This window comes from Emys orbicularis, chromosome 2, assembly GCF_028017835.1.
Source record: "Emys orbicularis isolate rEmyOrb1 chromosome 2, rEmyOrb1.hap1, whole genome shotgun sequence".
NCBI classification, from domain to species: domain Eukaryota; kingdom Metazoa; phylum Chordata; order Testudines; family Emydidae; genus Emys; species Emys orbicularis.
The window spans coordinates 266,173,428-266,194,704 of NC_088684.1; the positions used below are offsets into that span (position 1 = coordinate 266,173,428).

At 43.5% G+C, this 21,277-nt stretch overlaps 1 protein-coding gene across 1 annotated transcript in view; it reads right to left on the reverse strand.

Annotated features, from left to right (window-relative positions):
• Positions 1 to 21,277, reverse strand: part of ODAD2 (outer dynein arm docking complex subunit 2) — a 169,671-nt gene that overhangs the window by 25,223 nt on the left and 123,171 nt on the right. The window contains exons 17-18 of the mRNA XM_065399867.1: positions 16,071 to 16,259; positions 15,154 to 15,375 (exon numbers count right to left, since the gene is read on the reverse strand). Of these exons, the coding sequence (XP_065255939.1) occupies positions 15,154 to 15,375; positions 16,071 to 16,259 (411 nt within the window). The remainder of the gene's footprint in view (positions 1 to 15,153; positions 15,376 to 16,070; positions 16,260 to 21,277) is intronic.

Genomic DNA, 21,277 nt, shown 5'->3' on the forward strand with positions numbered 1-21,277 from the left:
AGTAATTTATAACATAAATAGTCCCACTGAAGTCAATGGGAAGACTTGTAAAGAAAAGTACTCAACGTGAGTTAGGGCATCACAGTCAGGCCCTAGGTTGGTAATTATGGGAAGGGTTTAATATGCATCCACTCTTATTGGAGTCACAGAGTTAGCTTGAACAACAATCAGGGACAGAGAGTTTTGCTTATTTATTCATAACATAAAAAAACCTTTAAAATGATTTGGAATCAACTAGTTATTCAGTGGCTAACCTATTTAACCATGTAATCTTATTGTTATTCTTGTACTCCTCCCACTTTTCCTCCTATTGTTTGCTATACCCATTGTTAAATCTTGCTTCAGATTACATTGCAAGCTTTTGGGGGAAGGGATCATGTCTTTCCATGTATTTGTACAGTGCTAGCACAATGGGGCCCAGATCCTGATTGAGGCCTTTGGGCACTAGCACATAACAGAGTGAGATTCTGTGCTGAACCTCTAAGAGCACTAACACAGAACTGACAGCCCAGGGGGAGGGAGCAGGGAAGCTAAAGTGCCTTTAAGTCAGCTCTTCACCCTCCTGATCCGGGGCTGTTTTGGAGGATGGAGAACCCCCTAGCATAATTTAGATGGCCCTGGAGCCATCTAAGCTACATATACCATCCAGGTCTACCTTATGGGTCAGAGTTCTACCTGAAATCTATGCAGTACTGCTTGCTGAGGCCCAGCCACTGACACAACCATCACCCTGCAAGCCCCCTACAGCAGGATTTACAAGGAGGACCTCAGGAGGCAGCCTGATGGCTGTCCCCACGATGTCTGCATTTGGGAAATCACCCCTTGACAGAATAAAGGGTTTTTCATAGATTCTAAGGCCAGAAGGGCCTACTGTGATCATCTAGTCTGACCTCTTGCATAACACAAGCCATAGGACTTCCTTGTGTTAATTTCCATTTGAACCAGAGCAGATTTTTTAGAAAACATCCAGTCCTGATTTAAACATTTCCAGTGATGAAGAATCCACCATAAACCTGGGTAAATTGTTTCAATAGTTAATTACTCTCACTGTTTAAAATGTGTGCCTTATTTCTAATCTATATTTGTCTGGCTTCAACTTCCAGCCACCAGATCCTGTTACACCTTTATCTGCTAGATTGAAGAGACATCTGTTATGCAGTGTCTGTTCCCCATGTAGGTACTTCTAAACCAGGGATCAGCAACTTTTGGCATGCGGCCCTCCAGGGCCGGTTTATTTACCTGCCATGTCCGCAGGTTCGGCCGATCGCGGCTCCCACTGGCTGCAGTTCGCCGCTCCAGGCCAATGGGGGCTGCGGGAAGCGGCGCGGGCCGAGGGATGTGCTGGCCGCTGCTTCCCGCTGCCCCCATTGGCCTGGAGTGGCGAACCGCGGCCAGTGGGAGCCACAATCGGCCGAACCTGCGGACGTGGCAGGTAAACAAACCGGCCCAGCCCGCCAGGGTGCCAATCCCTGGCGGGCCACGTGCCAAAGGTTGCCAATCCCTGTTCTAAACTGTGATCAAATCACCCTTAACCTTCTCTTAAATTACACAGATTGAGCTCCGTGAGTCTTTCATTACAAGGCACGTTGTCCGATCCTTTAATTATTCATGTGACTCTTCTCTGACCCTTCTTCAGTCTTTCAGTATCCTTCCTGGATTGTGAACACCAGAACTGGATACAATATTTTAGTAGCAGTCATACCATGCCAAATACAGAGGTGATGTAACCTATCTATATTTACTCAATATTCCTCATTTTATACATCCAAGGATCACAATAGCCTTTTTGGCCACAGCATCGCACTAGGAGCTCATGGTCAGTTGATTTCTACCACAACCCTCACATATTTTTCAATCACTGCTTCTCAAGACAGCATCCCCCACCCTGTAAGTATGGCCTGCATATGGGATTCAATTAATAAAATATTAAAAGAGGGTAATATAATTAATGCCAATCAATATGCGGATTTGTGAAAAATAGATCTTCTCCAACTTAATGTCTTGTTTTTGATGAGATTACAAATGTGGTTAATAAAAGTAATAGCACTAATGTAATATACTTAGACTTCTGTAAGGCATTTGATTTGGTACTGCATGATATTTTGGTTAAGAAACTAGAACAATACAAAGTCAACAAGGCACACATTAAATGCATTAAGAACTGGCTCACTGATAGGTCTCAAAATGTAATTGCAATTGGAAAACCATCATAGAACAGGTTTGTTTCTACTGGGGTCTTGCAAAGATTGGTTCTTGGCCCTCTACTATTTAACATTTTTATCAGTAACCTGGAAAAAAACATAAAATTATTACTGATAAAGTTTACAGGTTACACAAAGATTGAGGGTGCAGTAAACAATGAAGAGGACAGATCACTGATACAAAACTATTTGGATTGCTAGGTAAGTTGGATGCAAGAAAACAATGTATGTTTAAATATGACAAAATGTAAAGTTACACATATAGGAACAAAGAATGAAGGCCATACTTTCAGGATGGGGGACTTATAACTTATTAATCTATTGTTATTTTGCCTGGGATCGATATCAGGCTGACAGTCCCTTAACTACCCAGGTCATCCCATTTACCCTTTTTAAAAATTAGCATAACATTAGCTTTCTTTTCATCCTCTGGAACATCCCACAGTTCCAAGTCTTATTGAAAAATCAACAATAAAGCTCCAGAGAGCTCCTTAGCCAGCTCTTTTAAAACTACTGGAAGCAAGTTATCTTGATCTGCTGAATTAAAAATGCCTAACTTTAGTAGATGCTGTTTAACATCCTCCTAAGTTACTGTTGGAATGGAAAGTATTTGATTACATGATTTGAATTAGGGCTGTCAATTAATCACAGTTAACTGACACGATTAACTAAAAAAAAAATTAAACACGATTAAAAAAATTAATCATGATTAATGGCAGTTTTAATCGCACTGTTAAACAATAGAATACCAATTGAAATTTATTACATATTTTGGATGTTTTTCTACATTTTTCAAATATATTGATTTCAAATACAACACAGAATAGAAAGTGTACAGTGCTCACTTTATATTATTTTTATTACAAATATTTGCACTGTAAAAATGATTAAAAGAAATAGTATTTTTTAATTCACCTCATATAAGTACTGTAGTGCAATCTCTTTATCATGAAAGCTCAACTTACAAATGTAGGGGTTTTTTTTTGTTACATAACTGCACTAAAAAACAAAAATATGTAAAACTTTAGCGCCTGCAAGTCCACTCAGTCCTACATCTTCTGCAGCCAATTACTAAGAGAAACAAGTTTGTTTACATTTACAGGAGATAATGATATTATAGAGGTCTATAAAATCATGATGGGTGTGGAGAAAGTAAATAAGGAAGTGTTATTTACTCCTTCTCGTAACACAAGAACTAGGGGACATCAAATGAAATTAATAGACAGCAGGTTTAAAACAAACAAAAGGAAGTATTTTTTTCACACAACACACAGTCAACCTGTGGAACTCCTTGCCAGAGGATGTTGTGAAGGCCAAGACTATAACAGGGTTCAAAAAAGAACTAAATAAATTCATGGAGTATCCTCTATTAGCTATTAGCCAGGATGGACAGGGATGGTGTCCCTAGCCTCTGTTTGAAAGAAGCTGTGAATGAGCGACAGGGAATGATCACTTGATGATTACCTATTCATTCCCCCTGGGGCACCTGGCATTGGCCACTGTCAGAAGACAGGATACTGGGCTAGATGGACCTTTGGTCTGATACACTATGGCCGTTGTTATGTTCTTAATGCTGCCCGCTTCTTATTTACAATGTCACCTGAAAGTGAGAACAGACGTTCGCATAGCACTTTTGTAGCCGGCATTGCAAGGTATTTATGTGCCAGATATGCTAAACATTCGTATGCCCCTTCATGCTTTGGCCACCATTCCAGAGGACATGCTTCCATGCTGATGACGCTCGTTAAAAAAATAATACCTTAATTAAATTTCAGGGAGTGAGGGATCGTTTTCCAGGATAGGTTGTAGATCATTGATAATGCGCTGGAGAGGTTTTAGCTGGGGGCTGTACGTGATGGCCAGTGGTGTTCTGTTATTTTCCTTGTTGGGCCTGTCCTGTAGTAGGTGATTTCTGGGTACCCGTCTCGCTCTGTCAATCTGTTTCCTCACTTCCCCAGGTGGGTATTGTAATTTTAAGAATGCTTGATAAAGATCTTGTAGGTGTTTGTCTCTGTCTGACGGATTGGAGCAAATTCGGTTGTATCTTAGGGCTTGGCTGTAGACAATGGATCGTGTGATGTGTCCTGGATGGAAGCTGGAGGCAACCTATCCTGTAAAACGATCCCTCACTCTCACAGACCTTGGGAGGCAGGCCAATCCTCGCTTATAGACAACCCCCCAACCTGAAGCAAATACTCACCAGCAACTACACACCACACCACAGAAACACCAACCCAGGAACCAATCCCTGTAGCAAACCTCGTTGCCTACTCTGTCCCCATATCTACTCTAGCAACACCATCAGAGGACCCAACCACATCAGCCACACCATCAAGGGCACGTTCACCTGCATGTCTACTAATGTTATATATGCCATCATGTGCCAGCAATGCCCCTCTGCCATGTACATTGGCCAGACCGGAAAGTCCCTATGTAAAAAAATAAATGGACACAAATTGGACATCAGGAATGGTAACATACAAAAGCCAGTAGGTGAACACTTCAGCCTCCCTGGACATTCTATAACAGATTTAAAAGTAACTATTCTTGAACAAAAAAACTTCAGAAACAGACTTCAAAGAGAAATAGCAGAACTAAAATTCGTTTGCAAATTTAACACCATTAATTTGGGCTTGAATAGGGACTGGGAGTCGCTGGCTCATTACAAAAGCAGTTTTGCCTCTCCTGGAATTGACACATCCTCATCTATTATTGGGAGTGGACTACATCCACCCTGATCGAATTGGCCCTGTCAACACTGGTTCTCCACTTGTGAGGTACTCCCTTCTCTTCATGTCTCATTATATAATGCCTGCATCTGTAACTTTCACTCCATGCATCTGAAGAAGTGAGGTTTTTTACCCACGAAAGCTTATGCCCAAATAAATCTGTTAGTCTTTAAGGTTCCACCGGACTCCTTGTTGTTTTAATTAAATTTGTGACAACTCCTTGGGGGAGAATTGTATGTCTCCTGCTCTGTGTTTTACCCACATTCTGCCATATATTTCATGTTAAAGCAGTCTTCAATGATGACCCAGCATGTTGTTCGTTTTAAGAACGCTTTCACTGCAGATTTGACAAAATGCAAAGAAGGTACCAATGTGAGATTTCTAAAGATAGCTACAGCACTTGACTTGACCCAAGATTTGAGAATCTGAAGTGCCTTTCAAAATCTGAGAGAGACAGGGTGTGGAGCATGCTATCAGAAGTCTTAAGAGAGCAACACTCCGATGCGGAAACTACAGAACCCGAACCACCAAAAAATAAAATCAACCTTTTGATGGTGACACCTGACTCAGATGATGAAAATGAACATGCGGTGGTCTGCACTGCTTTGAATCGTTATCGAGCAGAACCTATCATCAGCATGGATGCATGTCCTCTGGAATGGTGATTGAAGCATGAAGGGACATATGAATCTTTAGTGCATCTGGCATGTAAATATTGTGCGACGCCGGGTACAACAATGCCATGCGAATGCCTGTTCTCACTTTTAGGTGACATTGTAAACAAAAGTGGGCAGCATTATCTCCTGCAAACGCAAACAAACTTGTTTGTCTGAGCGATTGGCTGAACAAGAAGTAGGACTAAGTGGACTTGTAGGCTCTAAAGTTTTACATTGTTTTATTTTTGAATGCAGTTATTTTTTGTACATTACTCTACATTTGTAAGTTCAACTTTCATGATAAAGAGATTGCACTATAGTACTTGTATTAAGTGAATTGAAAAATACTATTTCTTTTATTTTTACAGTGCAAATATTTATAATAAAAATAAATATTAAGTGAGCATTGTACACTTTGTATTCTGTGTTGTAACTGAAATCAATATATTTGAAATTGTGGAAAACATCCACAAATATTTATATAAATGGTATTCAATTATTGTTTAACAGTGTGATTAATCGTGAGTATTTTTTTAATCACACGATTAATCATGATTAATGTTTTTAATTTCTTGACAGCTCTAATTTGAATATATCATCCTGGTTTTTCTCAAATAGAGAACAGAAATATTTATTGAATACATCTGCTTTTCTGAATTGTTACTGAGAATTCTACCATTTCCATCTAGCAGTGGACCAATATCATTATTGGGATTCTTTTTATTCCTAATACACTTAAAAAACTCCTTCTTGTTGTTTTTAACTCTGCTGGCCATAGATTTCTCCTTATGTCCTCTGGCTTCTCTTATCAATTTTCTACAATTCCTGGCTTCTGATTTATATTCATAGTTATCAACTTCCCTTTTTCCATTTGTTTCCCAAATACAGGGGGGGTCCCCTGTATACAATGGGGTTGAGTTATTCAAAAAGGACGATGGATACCGAAACAACGTATACCAGTGAATTTTTCCCCATAAGAAACAATGGAATAAAGGAGGGATGCATTCACAACTTCACCACACTCGCCTACGACAATGCTCTTTTTGCCTAAACAGTGTACCTTTTTACAATGACAGGTTATACAGTACACATTTACACATAAAACATTGAATAAAATAATGTAGAACCCTGCTAACACCATTCAAACACATAGAACATTTTAATACAGTAAATACAGTACAGTAATACAGTATAAAACAGTGTCAATTACACTAAACTTAGGTAGGGGAGGTGGCTGGCTTTTCTTGGGCTGGCTTTTCCATGGCTGGCTTTTTGGTTGCAGAAGTCTTAAAAAAGGATTTTATCGACGCCTGCTCTCCTGCACGAATCTTTGAATGATAGATCTCCCTGTAGCAAGCCACTGCATCATTGAGAGCTCTGGAGACTTTGGCAGACCGTTCACCACTCTGGATGATTTCCGTCATCTCATCCAGCAATCCAAAGAAACGGGAGAGATTCTTTGTAATCAGACTCCTGGCTTCCTGTCCTACGTCATCGTCATCGTCCTTGCTTTCTTCGGATATCCATGGTTGGTCCAGCTCAATCAGTTTCTCATTTGTCATTTGCTTAGCGTGAGACCACAACAACTTCTATACATCCTCCTCCTCCACCTCCTCAATGCTGACATCCTTCGCAAACTTGACAATTTCTTGCTTGAGAGTAGGAATGGCATCAAATCCCATGAAGCTGTGGACAGCATCTGGCCAAGCACGGCACCAAACACCATTCATAAATTGCGAAGTGACCTCTCCCCCCGACGCATCAATGTTTTCCATGCCGTTCAAGATGTTGTAAGACTTCCAAAACTCCTTTACACTGGGCTTTCCTTCATCTGCCATCTCCTTAATCACCATGGAGAACGTCCTCCGTAGGTAATAAGCCTTGAACATGGCCGATGGATGCAAGTATAGTACTGTACAACAGGGGAACGTGTTGCAATTCACGTCCGTCCCAATCCGTGCAAATGATGGATATGTGGATCAGGACCAACGTAAATCGGAACACATTCCCCCATTGATGATTGACGGATATCCGAAACAATGGATAAGGGGGAGATGTATACTGGGGGCCCCCTGTATATATATTATTTTTGATAGCTCCTTTAATTTCCCCTCTAAGCCAGACTGGTTTTTTTAACCAGTGTAGCCTTCTTTCTCAATTTTGGGATTGTGGCTTTTGGGTATCTAGTAAAATGTTCTTAAACAGTCCACAATTATCATTTATATTTTTTAAAGGGACCAAGTATCTATTATTGGTTTGGACTTTATGGTGTTTGGACATAAATGTAATGAAACCATGATCACTTGCACCTAAGCAACCACTAATTTTTACTTCTGGAATCAATTCCTTTTTATCAGTCAAGATGAGGTTTAATACAGAATTTCCCCATGTTGTATGCAACACTTTTTGAGTCAGTAAATGATCATCTATAATTTTTAGAAATTCTGAGGACATTTTAGTACTGGCAGCATGAAACCTCCAGCATATGTCATTCAGATTGAAGTCCTCCATAATAATGGAGGTTTTTTCCCTCACATTATAGTTAGATAGGTGCTGAAGGAATCAGTCATCCTGTTCTCTCATGTGATTTAGTGATCTGTAGCAGACACCAACTAGAATCCCATCTTGTGCTTTAACTGTTAGAACATTGATCCATAAGAATTCAAGATCATGTTCTTAATTGTCAATGACTTGGAAACAGATGACTTGTTGACATAGAATGTTACTCTCCCATTCGTTCTGCCCATTCAGTCCTTCCTAAATATGTTATAATTAAGGCTAAGATTTAGTCATGGGTTTTTTTTAGTAAAAGTCATGGACAGGTCACGGGCAATAAACAAAAATTCACGGCCTATGACCTATCCATAGCTTTTACTAAAAATACCCCTGACTAAAACTTAGCTGCTCCTGGGGCCCCGGGGCGCTGTTGCTCTGGGTGGCCCCAGGGCGCCGCTGCTCTGGAGGTTCCGGGGGGCCAACAGCTGGCCCCTGCTCCAGTGACAGGGGCTAACTGCCCCTGTTTGTATGCTGCTCCAAGGCTCCAAGGGACCACTGCTCCGATGTCCTCCGGGGCAGCCCCCAGAACCACAGCTGCTCTGGGACCGCTGCTCTGGGGCCACCCGCAAGACCACTGCTGTTCAGGCACCCCCTGGGGCGAGCCACCCCAGGCCACCCCAACAGTGGCTGGTGTGGCTGGCCCCGGGGCTACTCCCGCAGCAGCTGTCCGAGGGCCACCCCAGCAACGGCCAGTGCGGCTGGCCCTGGGGCCACTCCATTGCAGCTGCTGAAGTCACGGTGGTCCCAGAAAGTCATGGCATCCATTACTTCTGTGACAGACTTGCAGCCTTAGTTATAATCACTGATTTTCGCATTCCAATCATGCAAATCTTCCCATCAGGTTTTAGTACTATCAGTTAGGTTGAATTTATGCTCATAAATGAACTATTCCAATTCCTCTTATTTATTATCCAGGTTCCGAGCATTGGTGTATAGACAATTATAAGAATTTCTTTTCACATCCCATGGTGTCTTCATTAATTTTGTTCTCAACATCTTGATTTTGTGCTAAATCATGCTAATTTCTTCGGTCATTTCACTCTCCCTTTTTGTTGTTAGTTTAATATGCTCTTGACTAGTCTAGCCAGCCTGTGCCCTAGAAGATTGGTTCTCTTTCTACTGAGATGGAGGCCATCCACACTATACAGCCCCTCTCCCCGTAGAAGGTATACAACACCAAACCCAACACCAAAGCCCTTACATTACTTACCTAGTCAGTGTTCACTTCCAGAAGCTTCTGCCTTCTGTCTTTCTTCACTTACGAGGCAGGAAATATCTCCGAGGCGATCACTTGGACATTCTTCTCCTTCAGCACCCTTCTGAGTTCCTTAAAGTCATCTATAATCTGTAAAATGTCCTGTGAAGCAGTCATTAGTGCTGATATGCACTGTCATCAGTGGATTATTATCTTATTATCTATTATTCAGTCTTAGAGTTACATCTCATTTCTTGGCTCCAGGAAGAGTGTACACCAACCATCCTGTTGTCCACCTGTCCTTTGCAGAATGTTCTTTCCATTCTTCTTAGTACACCATCCCCAATAAGGATCATCTTTCTTCCTCTTTTGTGGGCATGCTTGTAGGTTGGGCTGAGAAGCCATCCTCGGGTATGTCCTGTACACCTCTCCATTCCATTTGACCAGATGGATCTTCAGAGATATTTTCTTTAGTTTCCATGCCAAGAACATGATAATGATAGGATTCTCCTAGCTGTGTGGAATTCTTTCTGGTCCTCTTCTCTCTGGTGGTCACAGCCTACCCATCCACATCTGCCTCCAGCCATGTAGAATGCCACCTGTTTCTCTTGCCTCTGGTGATTATGAACTACCAAGTCTCCTCTCTGGTTTGATTTCTGGCTTCAGGCAGGAAAGAACACATGGCCTATTCATTGCAGGTCACAACCACTGTTCCATCACTGGCCATCATGGTATTGAGTGTAGAACTGTACATAGAATGAAAACCTTACACATTCCCTCTATAAACTCCCTCTGAAACGCTACTGATTGCTGCTCCTGTTCTCCTACTCAGGAGTTAGCCAGGCAAATGACTTGTATATCAGGCCTTGCTGTTCAGCTCCCCTCCCTCATTAACATGAAGGAATTACCCTCTGGGACTGATCAAACACTGGATCTGATCAAGGACCCAAGGGTCCCAGCCACATAGCCCTCCTCTCACTAAGACACAAACAGACCTGATTCACCCAGACTGTTCAGGGGCCCACAGTCAAGCCACATGACTTTGCCAGAAAATAAATGAACAAAAAGACAGACCAAACACAAACCCTCACCAAGTCCCTATACCTCCAAGAACAGGATCTGCAGCTACTCTCTCTGAAACTCCATTTGCCACTCCTGTTTGCCACCACTCTGGCCCTTTTATGCATCATGAAGGGGAGCAGGTCTCAAGTTTTCACCCATATTTAATAAAAAAAATTACTTTGGATTGGGAATTTTAGAGGGTGGGTGATTTTTGGGGGGTGAAGGGGAGGAGGGTCTTTTAAAAAGCATTGAGGTAAGGCAATGCAATATGCTTCTCAGGAAACAGTGGTAATTTCCAATTTGATGGGAAAGAAATTTGGCATGCCTCACACTAATTCATATACAAGTTTATTGCCTACAGGGAGTTGACCAGAAGTTTCACACTATCTAGATGAATAGTTACTCCACAGCAAGCTGGGGTGTAAATGTACCTTGCAGTAGTCTGCCACATATTGTCTGTGTTGATCCTGTTGCTGCATTAGGGAACTTTTAGTGCATGGCAGCAGAGTCCACACAGACAATTAGTATACAGCAGGCTAGTACAAAGTCAATTTGCAACCCAGCTTGCCAAACATTAACTGTTTATTTAGATAAGCCATAGGTTTCTCTCCATTTCTCAACATCCTTCCTTGAGCCATTCATTAAAACAATTGACACCATGGCTTCTCTTTCTATCAACTGGCCTCACGTTAATGCTTCGTCAGAGCTCAGGACTTCAAGGAAGAGGCCTTTAATAATACCCCAGTTCATAATTATAAACTTTCAAAATATCTGGATAATTAAAGCCCAGAAATAATTACTTGTGAAGAAGTGTTTTGGTATGTTTAGACATATATAATTATTTCATATTCTTCAGAATAAATGTCGGTAATTAAACACTGCTATGATTACTCACTTGAATGTAAATGAAAATTAACACATGGAGAATTTAAATGTTGTATTTTATGCAGGTATTTAATAAAATTAAGCAATTTAGCTTAACCAGTTAATTTGTAGCTCTTAAAACTAACCATGGAGTGCATTGAAGCCAATCACACACAAATTTGATGCTAGACAAAATTATATTAAAAACTTGCTTCTTTGAATTTTAAAATATTAATTGGAATTGTTCCCCAAGACTTCACTTACAATAAGCTCACCTCTCCCCCTCAAGAAGCCTTGTTTTTGTATACTATTTTTTGGAATTTGGCACAGTGGTTTGGGATGGTTTTAAAACTATTCAAAGTGTCATGACCATTGTTAGCTCAAAGGTTCCAGCCATGCATAAGAATGTCTAACAACAACTTCAGACCTTAAACTACAATGCTGCTTAAATGTTTAATTTTACATTCTGAAGTCTCATCCTTCCAGACTCCCTATCCCAGCCCCCCCCAACCCCACTACCAGTCTCCCCCTATCGTTCCCTGCTTCTTTGAACAGCTATTCCCAGTCCTTCCTCACTGCAACTCCTCAGCACCTTGCCCCAGTCTCCTTGTCCAGCCCATCCCAGTTCTCTCACACACTCGTCAATTTCTCTCTCTCCCCGACCCCAGCCTCCAGCTACCTGACCCCCTACCCACATTCCCCATCCCCAGAGGTATGGGGATAGGGAATGTGGGCACCTGGCATGGAAAATTTCAGCCCAAATGGTTAAAGTTTAGCGAAGTTATAGGCAACTGAAAATAAGTTCTTATAATGGGAAATGTTGGGCAAATTTACCAGCCAAGCTAGAAGCTCCTATAGCTAGAACTGAAAGTTAAAAATGAACCTAGATCCAAGTGAAATCTTAATAAAATAAAAGTACTTTATCATCATCCTATACAGCTTAAAGTGTGCTATGAGCTTTACAGATCAAAAGGAAGATAGGATCCTTCTTCTGTGGGTACTTGCAATCAAATTTTAGACATGATACAATGAGTGAGAACAACAAACTGTAGTTGGGCAATAAACAGGAAAAGGATGCTGGGGATCTGGTCAAGGGTCCAGACTAGAAAGGGAGGATAAGCAGGAACAGACAACCCCGAATTCTCTCTATCCATAGAGCACAGTTGCAAGATGGGCTGTGATGGTAGTATAAAGCTTCCCCACACTACATCACCAATATTATGACTTACATAGACTACATAATAGGGGCAAGAGAGTAGTTCAAACTTGAGTCAGTCCTAGGTTGACCATATTTCCCTATGCTGAATACAAGACACCTGGTAAAATTACTCGTGTTCAAGCGAGTTCAACGGCAATCAATCAGAGCGATTTAGTACAAACGTTCAAATTAACATCAAGTTGACAGAGCCCGTGTTAAAAAGAAATACTGCATAGTTGGATTCTTTTTATTTACCATCTTATCTTTAGTGCTTTAGAGTTCACATGAGGAGAGGTAACACACACACACAGCCATACACCTCTCTCACACAGGGCAGGGGTGACCAACTGACCGGACCTTCCCTACCTGGCACTCTCCACCCTCCATGGCTGGCTGGGTCCCTGGGATGGACCCGCTTCTCCTGGTTCCTGGTGCCGCGTCTTCCCAAGGCATCATGTGGTGGGGGAGCATGCGGGGTCACATGCCTCCCTCCCCAGATTTCTGCCAGGGTTCACACCAGAAGGTGGCCAGCAGCAGCCTTTTGGCACTGTGCGGGAGGGAAGGAATAGGAGCTGCTTCCAGCCGCAGGAGAGAAGGGGCCGGGGAAGGGATGACCTGGCCTGTGTCTTTGCAGAGCTCATCTCTTACCCCCCACCTCCTGTGGCTGGAAGCAGCTTGCCCCTTCCTGCCCGCATAGTGTCGAAAGGCGGCTAACACCTCCATGCTGCTGCTGGCCCCCGATATAACCCAGCCGCCTCCTGTCCCCCGGCTACAGCGTGGGCAGGAAGGGGTTAAGCCCTAAGGATGCACTGTGCACCAGGGCCCAGGGAACATGACTGCAGGGGCTTCAGGGAACCCGGCCAGAGAGGTGGCTCAGCAGGGGACAGTGCCAAGCAGACGGAGCAGCCACACACTCCCTGGGGGGAAGAACGAAGGGAGGTGGTGGTGAAGAGGGTGCTAAGCCCCTGCCCGGGGGGGCTACTGGGGAGCCTGCTGGGTCAGAGTTCAAACAGGCTGGAAATCACTTCCTCCCCCACCACTCCAGAGCTTAGCTGAGGGATGGAGAGGTTTCCCCATGCCAGCACTGTGTGGGGCTTTGGCACATGCAGGGCTTGGCTCCTCCTGGCCAGTGTCCCAGGCCAGAGGGTTTTGGGCTTTCCCAGGGCTCCGGCCCAGCCATAGGCAGTGGGGGAAGGAAGGAGCCTACTGGCCAGGCTGTTGGTCAGCTGAGCACTCTGATCAGGGGCTGGTTCTCTGCACAGTGCTGGGAGCGGGATGCACCCTGCCGGGGGGGATATGGAGGAGCAGTGGGGCTGGAGGGGGGGATGAAGGGGCAAAGCAAGGAGAGGACAGTGAAAGGGGGAGCACGTAAAGGGCTGATGGGTGGGCAGCAGAGGTGACACATAACCGGCTTCTGCCTGGTGCCTGACCGCACACACCAGACACCACAGCTCGCAGCACGCAACCAATGCCAGCAGAAATGGGATGGGGGATGGGGCCCTGCTGGCCGAGAATTTGCATGCAGCGGGGGCTGCGCTGACGGACCAGCAGAGGGAGTGGCCGGCCTGCGCGCTGCGGCCACTGGATCCCCCCACTCGCCGCTGGGGCCACCACCCCCCCCATCATCGACCACTGGATCCCCCAACTCGCTGCTGGTGGGCAGATGGCTGGTGAGCAGGGATCCGGCCAGCACCAGGACTCGCCAGTACTGAGGGGGGAGGAGGGAGACAGAAAATATGGGACAATTTGCCTCTTTTTAAGAAAAAGTCGTGACACCTACAGGAGGGCTTAAATACGGGACTGTCCCTTTAAAAAGGGACATCTGGTCACCTCAGTTCAAATCTTGGCCTCTCAACCGATTCATGCAATAAATGCATCATCATTAACACAAATACAAGATATGACTTTAAAATTCACAATAATATTGCACCATAAAGCATCCTTTTTGCTTCCAGCACATTTATTCTGGATGCTAAAGTAAAAAGAAGAATTCTAAATAGTACACCCTTTAGGAAATTTACCATAATTGGCTTAACACACTTCCCATCCCCTTCCCCCCATCTCAAAGGCCATAATCCTGGTCTGTCCAGTTCCTCTGACTTTAACCTCTGGAGTCAAAACCTTTACTAGAAAAAGCTTCTAATAAGAAGACATACCCCTAACAGATAAAAACCTTTGGGTAATGTGCTGTCATGTCACAAGACTTTTAAAAGTGAATGCAGAGCCCAAAGAGCTCCTAGGCTTGTACTACTCTACCTTAATTTGGCCCAACAAGATCCATTACATAAGTGGATTCAGCTGCTCTCATATTCTTTCACTACTAGGTGGCTACTGTGGCACAGAATTCAACCATCCACTAAGATGATCTAACTCATTTTTCAAAGACTAGTTGAAATAGTAAGACAATAATGACTCTGTATCACAACCAGCTTGGACTTGAATTGAGTGAATAATCTAGAGGTGAATGGCTCATGTCATATTACCATTTCTGTCAACCATCCAGCTGACTTCTTTTTAGAATATAAATACTCTCTAACTCATTGTTTACCCAAAGTTCTCTGTAATAAACCTGAGTTGATCTCAGGTGGGCAAGTATATTCAGAAATTCCCTCATGTGCTGGAACTCTTCTTCTTATCATGCCAATGCTATTTAACAATTTGAACCCAGAGTTGCAAAAATCTTGCCCCTTACCTTCACTACTCCATTTTCATGCATGGTGATGCAGTTATTGGGATCCTCTGAAAGTTGGTACAAGGCCTGAGCAGTAGCTCGATGAACTGATGTGTCATTTGATTTCAAGTAACGTACTAAAGGAGCCACAGCTTTGGTTTCTCCAAAGGCAATTCTGTTACTTCCCCACATACAACAGCGAGAAATGGCCTCTGCTAAATGACGCCTTAATTTGTCATTGTTCTGGGCAAAAAAAAAAGAATCCATTAAATATCTTTCTTAAATAAGTAGGAGAACCATATTTGCAAGTAGTTTAAGGGCAGCCACAATTTCGTAAGAAAGAAAGAAAGAAAGAAAGAAAGAAAGAAAGAAAGAAAGAAAGAAAGAAAGAAAGAAAGAAAAATCTCAATTTATGAAGAATCTTGCATGAGTGCAGTGGAGCTGACAGCTTTATACTGTTCTGTGCTTAACGGATGCTATATATTTTCAAAGATTCAGTGTATAGGCTGGTTGGAAATTAGGCAAAATTAGTGTTAAAATCTGTATGAAAAGCCACAGCTTGGAATGTGGCTCCATCACTAAGATTCTGATAAGGATTTCTCTGTGTTGTTCAAATATACTGCTGTTTCCCTTCCTCCTTGTTCCTCCCAGAGGACAGCTGCTACATAGAGAGGCACCCTTATCCCCTTTGTACTACTTGCAAGGAATACTAAAAAGGGGTTCATGCTCCAAAGCAGCTGTAGTATTAGTCACAGAGTGACTTCATAGCCAGTCTACATTCTGAAGTGGGAAAAGAGTCTATATCCCTTTTCCACAACTGCTGTAGAACTCACCACTCATGCCATGCTCTTTTGCTTTGGGTTTGATACAAGGACTGGAATCAAATGGCTAATTAAATTTGTATAGATGGTTGGATATTACAGAAAGATGTCACTTACTGTGTTTGCTAGTTTGGACAACAGAGGGACAACGCCATGATCTGTTATAACAGCTAAATTCTCTTCATCTTTGGCTATGTTGGTAATAGCAGCACATACACTTGCTAAAACTTCTTTATTCTCGGATTTTAGCAAATTGACAATCAGTTCCAAGCCACCAACAAAGGAGCGAACCATTTCTCCAGCATCCTACGTGAAAACCAAAATAAATGTTATTTTTAAATGACCAACCTGCATTTGATGCAAATATTAAAAAATATATTAAAATTGACATTATGACCTAGATATTCAAAACACTGCAACTGTCATTGGGTTGCTTTTACTAAGAGTTACAGTTAATTCAGAATCCACAGGGTCTCCTTGCTGCATATTAAGGCTAGACTATTTTACAGGCAGTCTAAAATACTTTCATATTTCACATTAGACCTGACAGCTCAAGACAAGGGACATTATTATCCATTGATTCACACAGTGTAAATGAACATTCAGTTCTTCTCCAACAGAGATTATACTAGCCATGTTAGTGAATGTGAGACATGATCCTGGTGCACTAGGAGCACCTGATGAAGCAGCTGGGCATTTTCTGGGATGTCCTAACTAGGACTGGAAATGCAAATGCAAAATCAAAATCAAACTAAACAATATACCAGTGTGACTCTGTAGAACTACGACTGAAAAATACTATTTATTTATTAATCGATTCAGTTTACCAAGCAAATATTTATATATTAATATGTAAAACAGAAAACTAGCAGTTTTGGTGCAGTGTGATTAAATTAATGCATATGGAATTCTTCTTAGGAATTTGCCTCCCGCAAAAAGGAACTGGCAGTTATGTAACAATGTGACACGCGTAGTAATTTATAGACCCTTAAAAGTGCATATAATGTAAATCAAACAGTCTTGTTTAAAGACAAATTCTTAACTAGTTAAACTACAAAATCATTGACCAATGCTATATCCCAGAGACCATGCTGATGCGTTGTACTTCATTGAGCTGAAATGTTTGAAAGAAAATATATCCATATTTTCTTTGGTACAAGCATGTGATCACTTCATACAATCTATTTTTTAGTTTTTCTAGCCATCTATGGTCAGAAACAATGCCAGGATAAGAGAGTATCTGCTAACTGATTATTCTAAAATTGTGAAAAGAAATGTGACTTGATTTTGTGAGAAAAACAGCCTGAGAAAGAGAGAGAGAGAGAGAGATTATGAAAAAAATGGAAAGAGGCTGATATAAAATATGTGGGTGAGAATGCTAAAAATAAATGGGACCCTAGAATATTAAATTGAGGTTACTTTCCGGTAACTGGAGGTTCTTCAAGATGTATGGTCCCTATTTGTATTCCACAAGTGGGTTTGCATGTGCACCAACTGCTTGCCCCAGAGCTTTAAGTAAGTCTGCACATGTGCAGTTGTTCTCATGCTCTGAACCAAAGGTATAAAGGAGCAGTGTGAACCAACGCCACTCCAGTTCCTTTTCAGTTCCATGTATCTGGTCATGGTCCGCAGCAGAGGTGATTGAGGGTGGGTAGTGGAATACATACAGATAGGGATTGCACATCTTGGAGAAGCTCCAGTTACAGGTAAGTAAATTCCATTTCTTCTTCAAGTGATGGTCCCTATGTGTATTCCAAACATGTGAGATTAGTAAGCGATTGTCAAACAGGAGATGGGTGTGAGGATGCAGATGGTATGGATGTTTGCCATCCCCACTGCTGTACCTGCAGAAGTCTGGACCAGTGTGTAATGTGTTGTAAAGATGTGTATGGAGCTCTAGGTAACCACCATACATATATCTAGTAAGGGTATGTCACACAAAGATGCTGCAGAGGTTCCTTGCACTCTGGTAGAAGGGGTCTCACCCCTTTTGGGCGGGGGGATATAAGATAGCCGGTAACAAAGGATGATGCAGCCAGAGATTTATTTAGAAAGTCTCTGTGCAGCTAGACCTTGACCCCTTGATCAAAAGTGATGAAAAGTCTAGGTGTTTTTCTAATTGTTTTTGTTCTCTGTAGATAAAACATCAGTGCCTGTCAGACAGCTACAGAGTGAAGCAGTTTGTCCTCATTGGAGACATGAGGTTTCGGAAATAATACCAGTAAATGGATGGTTTGATTAATCTAAGAACATAAGAACAGCCATACCGGGTCAGACCAAAGGTCCATCTAGCCCAGTATCCTGTCTTCCGACAATGGCCAATGCCAGGTGCCCCAGAGGAAATGAACAGAACAGGTAATCATCAAGTGATCCATCCTCTGTCGCCCATTCCCAGCATCTGGCAAACAGAGGCTAGGGATACTTCATTCTCTCCGGGATGCTCCATGGGGTGGGGAGAACTAAGCTAACTATACTAATTATAAAACTACACTAGCACACTAAGTCTAAACTACTAAAAACTACTAAAACTATTTACAAATTGTATTTAAAGATAATAAAGTAGAGGAAAATCGAGGCGACACAAAGAATTCTGACTCAGGCCATGCAGCAGTTAAGAAAGAACTGGAGAGGTGTTGGTCTGCACTGCCCTTTATGCCCTTGGTTTGGAGTATGAGGAGAACAACTGCAGACTACTTACTAAAGATCAACAGACTCAGGCGCATGGTGCACATGCATACCCATGTGTGGAACACACATAGGGACTATCACTTCAAGAAGCAGCAAGATTTCTTGATAGGAAATCCTTCTTCTCCCTGGAAACTTTAAAATTACTGCCCAAAGACATCAGATGACTGGTCACAATGGAATATTTCAATCTGGAAATTCATTCTCCAAGGCCTGGTCTACACTAGGAGTTTATGTCGAATTTAGCGCCGTTACATCGAATTAACTCTGCACCCGTCCACACCACGAAGCTATTTAGTTCGACATAGAGGTCTCTTCAATTCGACTTCTGTACTCCTCCCCAACGAGGGGAGTAGCGCTAAATTCGACATGGCCATGTCGAATTAGGCTAGGTGTGGATGGAAATCGACGGTAATACCTCCGGGAGCTATCCCACAGTGCACCACTCTGTTGACGCTCTGGACAGCAGTCCGAGCTCGGATGCTCTGACCAGCCACACAGGAAAAGCCCCGGGAAAATTTGAATTCCTTTTCCTGTCTGGGCAGTTTGAATCTCAGTTCCTGTTTGGACATCGTGGCGAGCTCAGCAGCACTGGCAACGATGCAGAGCTCTCCAGCAGAGATGGCCGTGCAATCTCAGAATAGAAAGAGGCCCCCAGCATGGACTGATCGGGAAGTCTTGGATCTGATCGCTGTGTGGGGCGATGAGTCCGTGCTTTCCGAGCTGCGCTCCAAAAGACGGAATGCAAAGATCTATGAGAAGATCTCTAAAGCCATGGCAGAGAGAGGATACAGCCGGGATGCAACGCAGTGCCGCGTGAAAATCAAGGAGCTGAGACAAGGCTACCAGAAGACCAAAAAGGCAAACGGACGCTCCGGATCCCAGCCCCAGACATCCCGTTTCTACGAGGCACTGCATTCCATCCTAGGTGCGGCCGCCACCACTACCCCACCACTGACCGTGGACTCTGAGGATGGGATATTGTCGATGGCCGCTTCCTCGGACATGAGGAAGAAGATGAGGAGGACGAGGCAGTCGACAGCGCTTACAACGCTGATTTCCCCGACAGCCAGGATCTCTTCATCACCCTTACAGAGATCCCCTACCAACCGTCCCCAGCCATTAACCCGGACACAGAATCAGGGGAAGGATCACTCAGTAAGTGTTTAAAACACCTAAACATTTATTTTTAACAGAACAGGAATATTAACAATATTAACAATGGGTTTTGCATGATTACTTTGCCCTAGGCTCTTAATAGTTCAGTCCCTGGCAGTGCAACTGCTGAAAAAAATCTAACAATGTCCGGTTTAGCATGATTGTTCTGCCCAAGCCGCTCTACTGTTTAGTCCCTACCAGTGCAGCTACAGTAAAATCCGGTCTATATGTCCGGGGATAGAGCAGAAATCCTCCTGGGACATCTCCACGAAGCTCTCCTGGAGGTAATTGGAAAGCCTTTGCATCAGGTTCCTGGGGAGAGCGGCCTTATTGGGTCCTCCGTAGTAGCAAACATTTCCGCGCCAGGAGACAAGCAAGTACTCCGGGATCATTGCCCTGCAGAGCATGGCGGCATACGGCCCTGGTCTTTGCAGGCTTTCCCGAAGCATCCTTTCTTTTTCCGTCTCTGAAATCCTCATCAGAGTGATGTCGCTCATGGTGACTTGCTTTGAATTAGGTAGGGGAATGTTAGTATTGGGACTGCTTGCCTGTTCCTTTACAGAACTGTAACCGGCGGCTTACAGCCACGCGGTGGAGGCGGGAGAGGGGCAACATACAGGGATCTTTCCCTGGGACAGCCGCGAGGGGGTGGGACAGGGGCAGAGTTCATGCTTGCCGGATTGCTGGCAGCAGGAACTGACATTGCTTTCAATGTGAAAGGAGGCCAGTGCTACTATTAAAGTTTTAAGCAGCCACAAGTCTACGGCTTACCATGTCAGCCTGCTACACAAATTCCGGTGTCCTGCCCCGCTTCTCTGATCTGCACTGCAAGACCCCAGGCACTGAATGCGAAGGCCGAAAATTCGACCTTGTCCTGAGTGCGCATGTGATAGGTGCTGTGCATAGTCTTGTTCACAGAGAAAGACTATGTTCTTTGTTCACAACTAAATTTATCTTTCTGAGGAATTCACTCCCTTTTTCCCATTCCCACAGCTGCGACTGTCTCCCGACCTAGCCTGGCATCACACTCCCAGAGGCTAGCGCAGATTAGGCGTAGGAAGAAGAGGACACGGGAGGACATGTTCACGGAACTTATGGGCTGCTCCCGAGCCCAGGCAGCCCAGCAGACCGAGTGGAGGGATAACTTGTCCCAAATGCACCGATCACACATGGAACGGGAGGAGAGGTGGCGGCAGGAAGACCAGCAGGCGACTCAAACACTGCTTGGACTAATGAGGGAGCAAACGGACACGCTCCGGCGCCTTGTGGATGTTCTGCAGGACCGGAGGCAGGAGGACAGAGCCCCGCTGCAGTCTATCTGTAACCGCCCTCCCCCGCCACCAAGTCCCATACCCCCCTCACCCAAAGTCCAAAGAAGGAGGGGTGGCAGAGTCCGTGAAAACTCTCACTCCACCCCTGCAGACTGCTCTAGTACTAGAAGGCTCTCATTCCCCAAAATTTGACAAGTCCTTTCCTTCCCG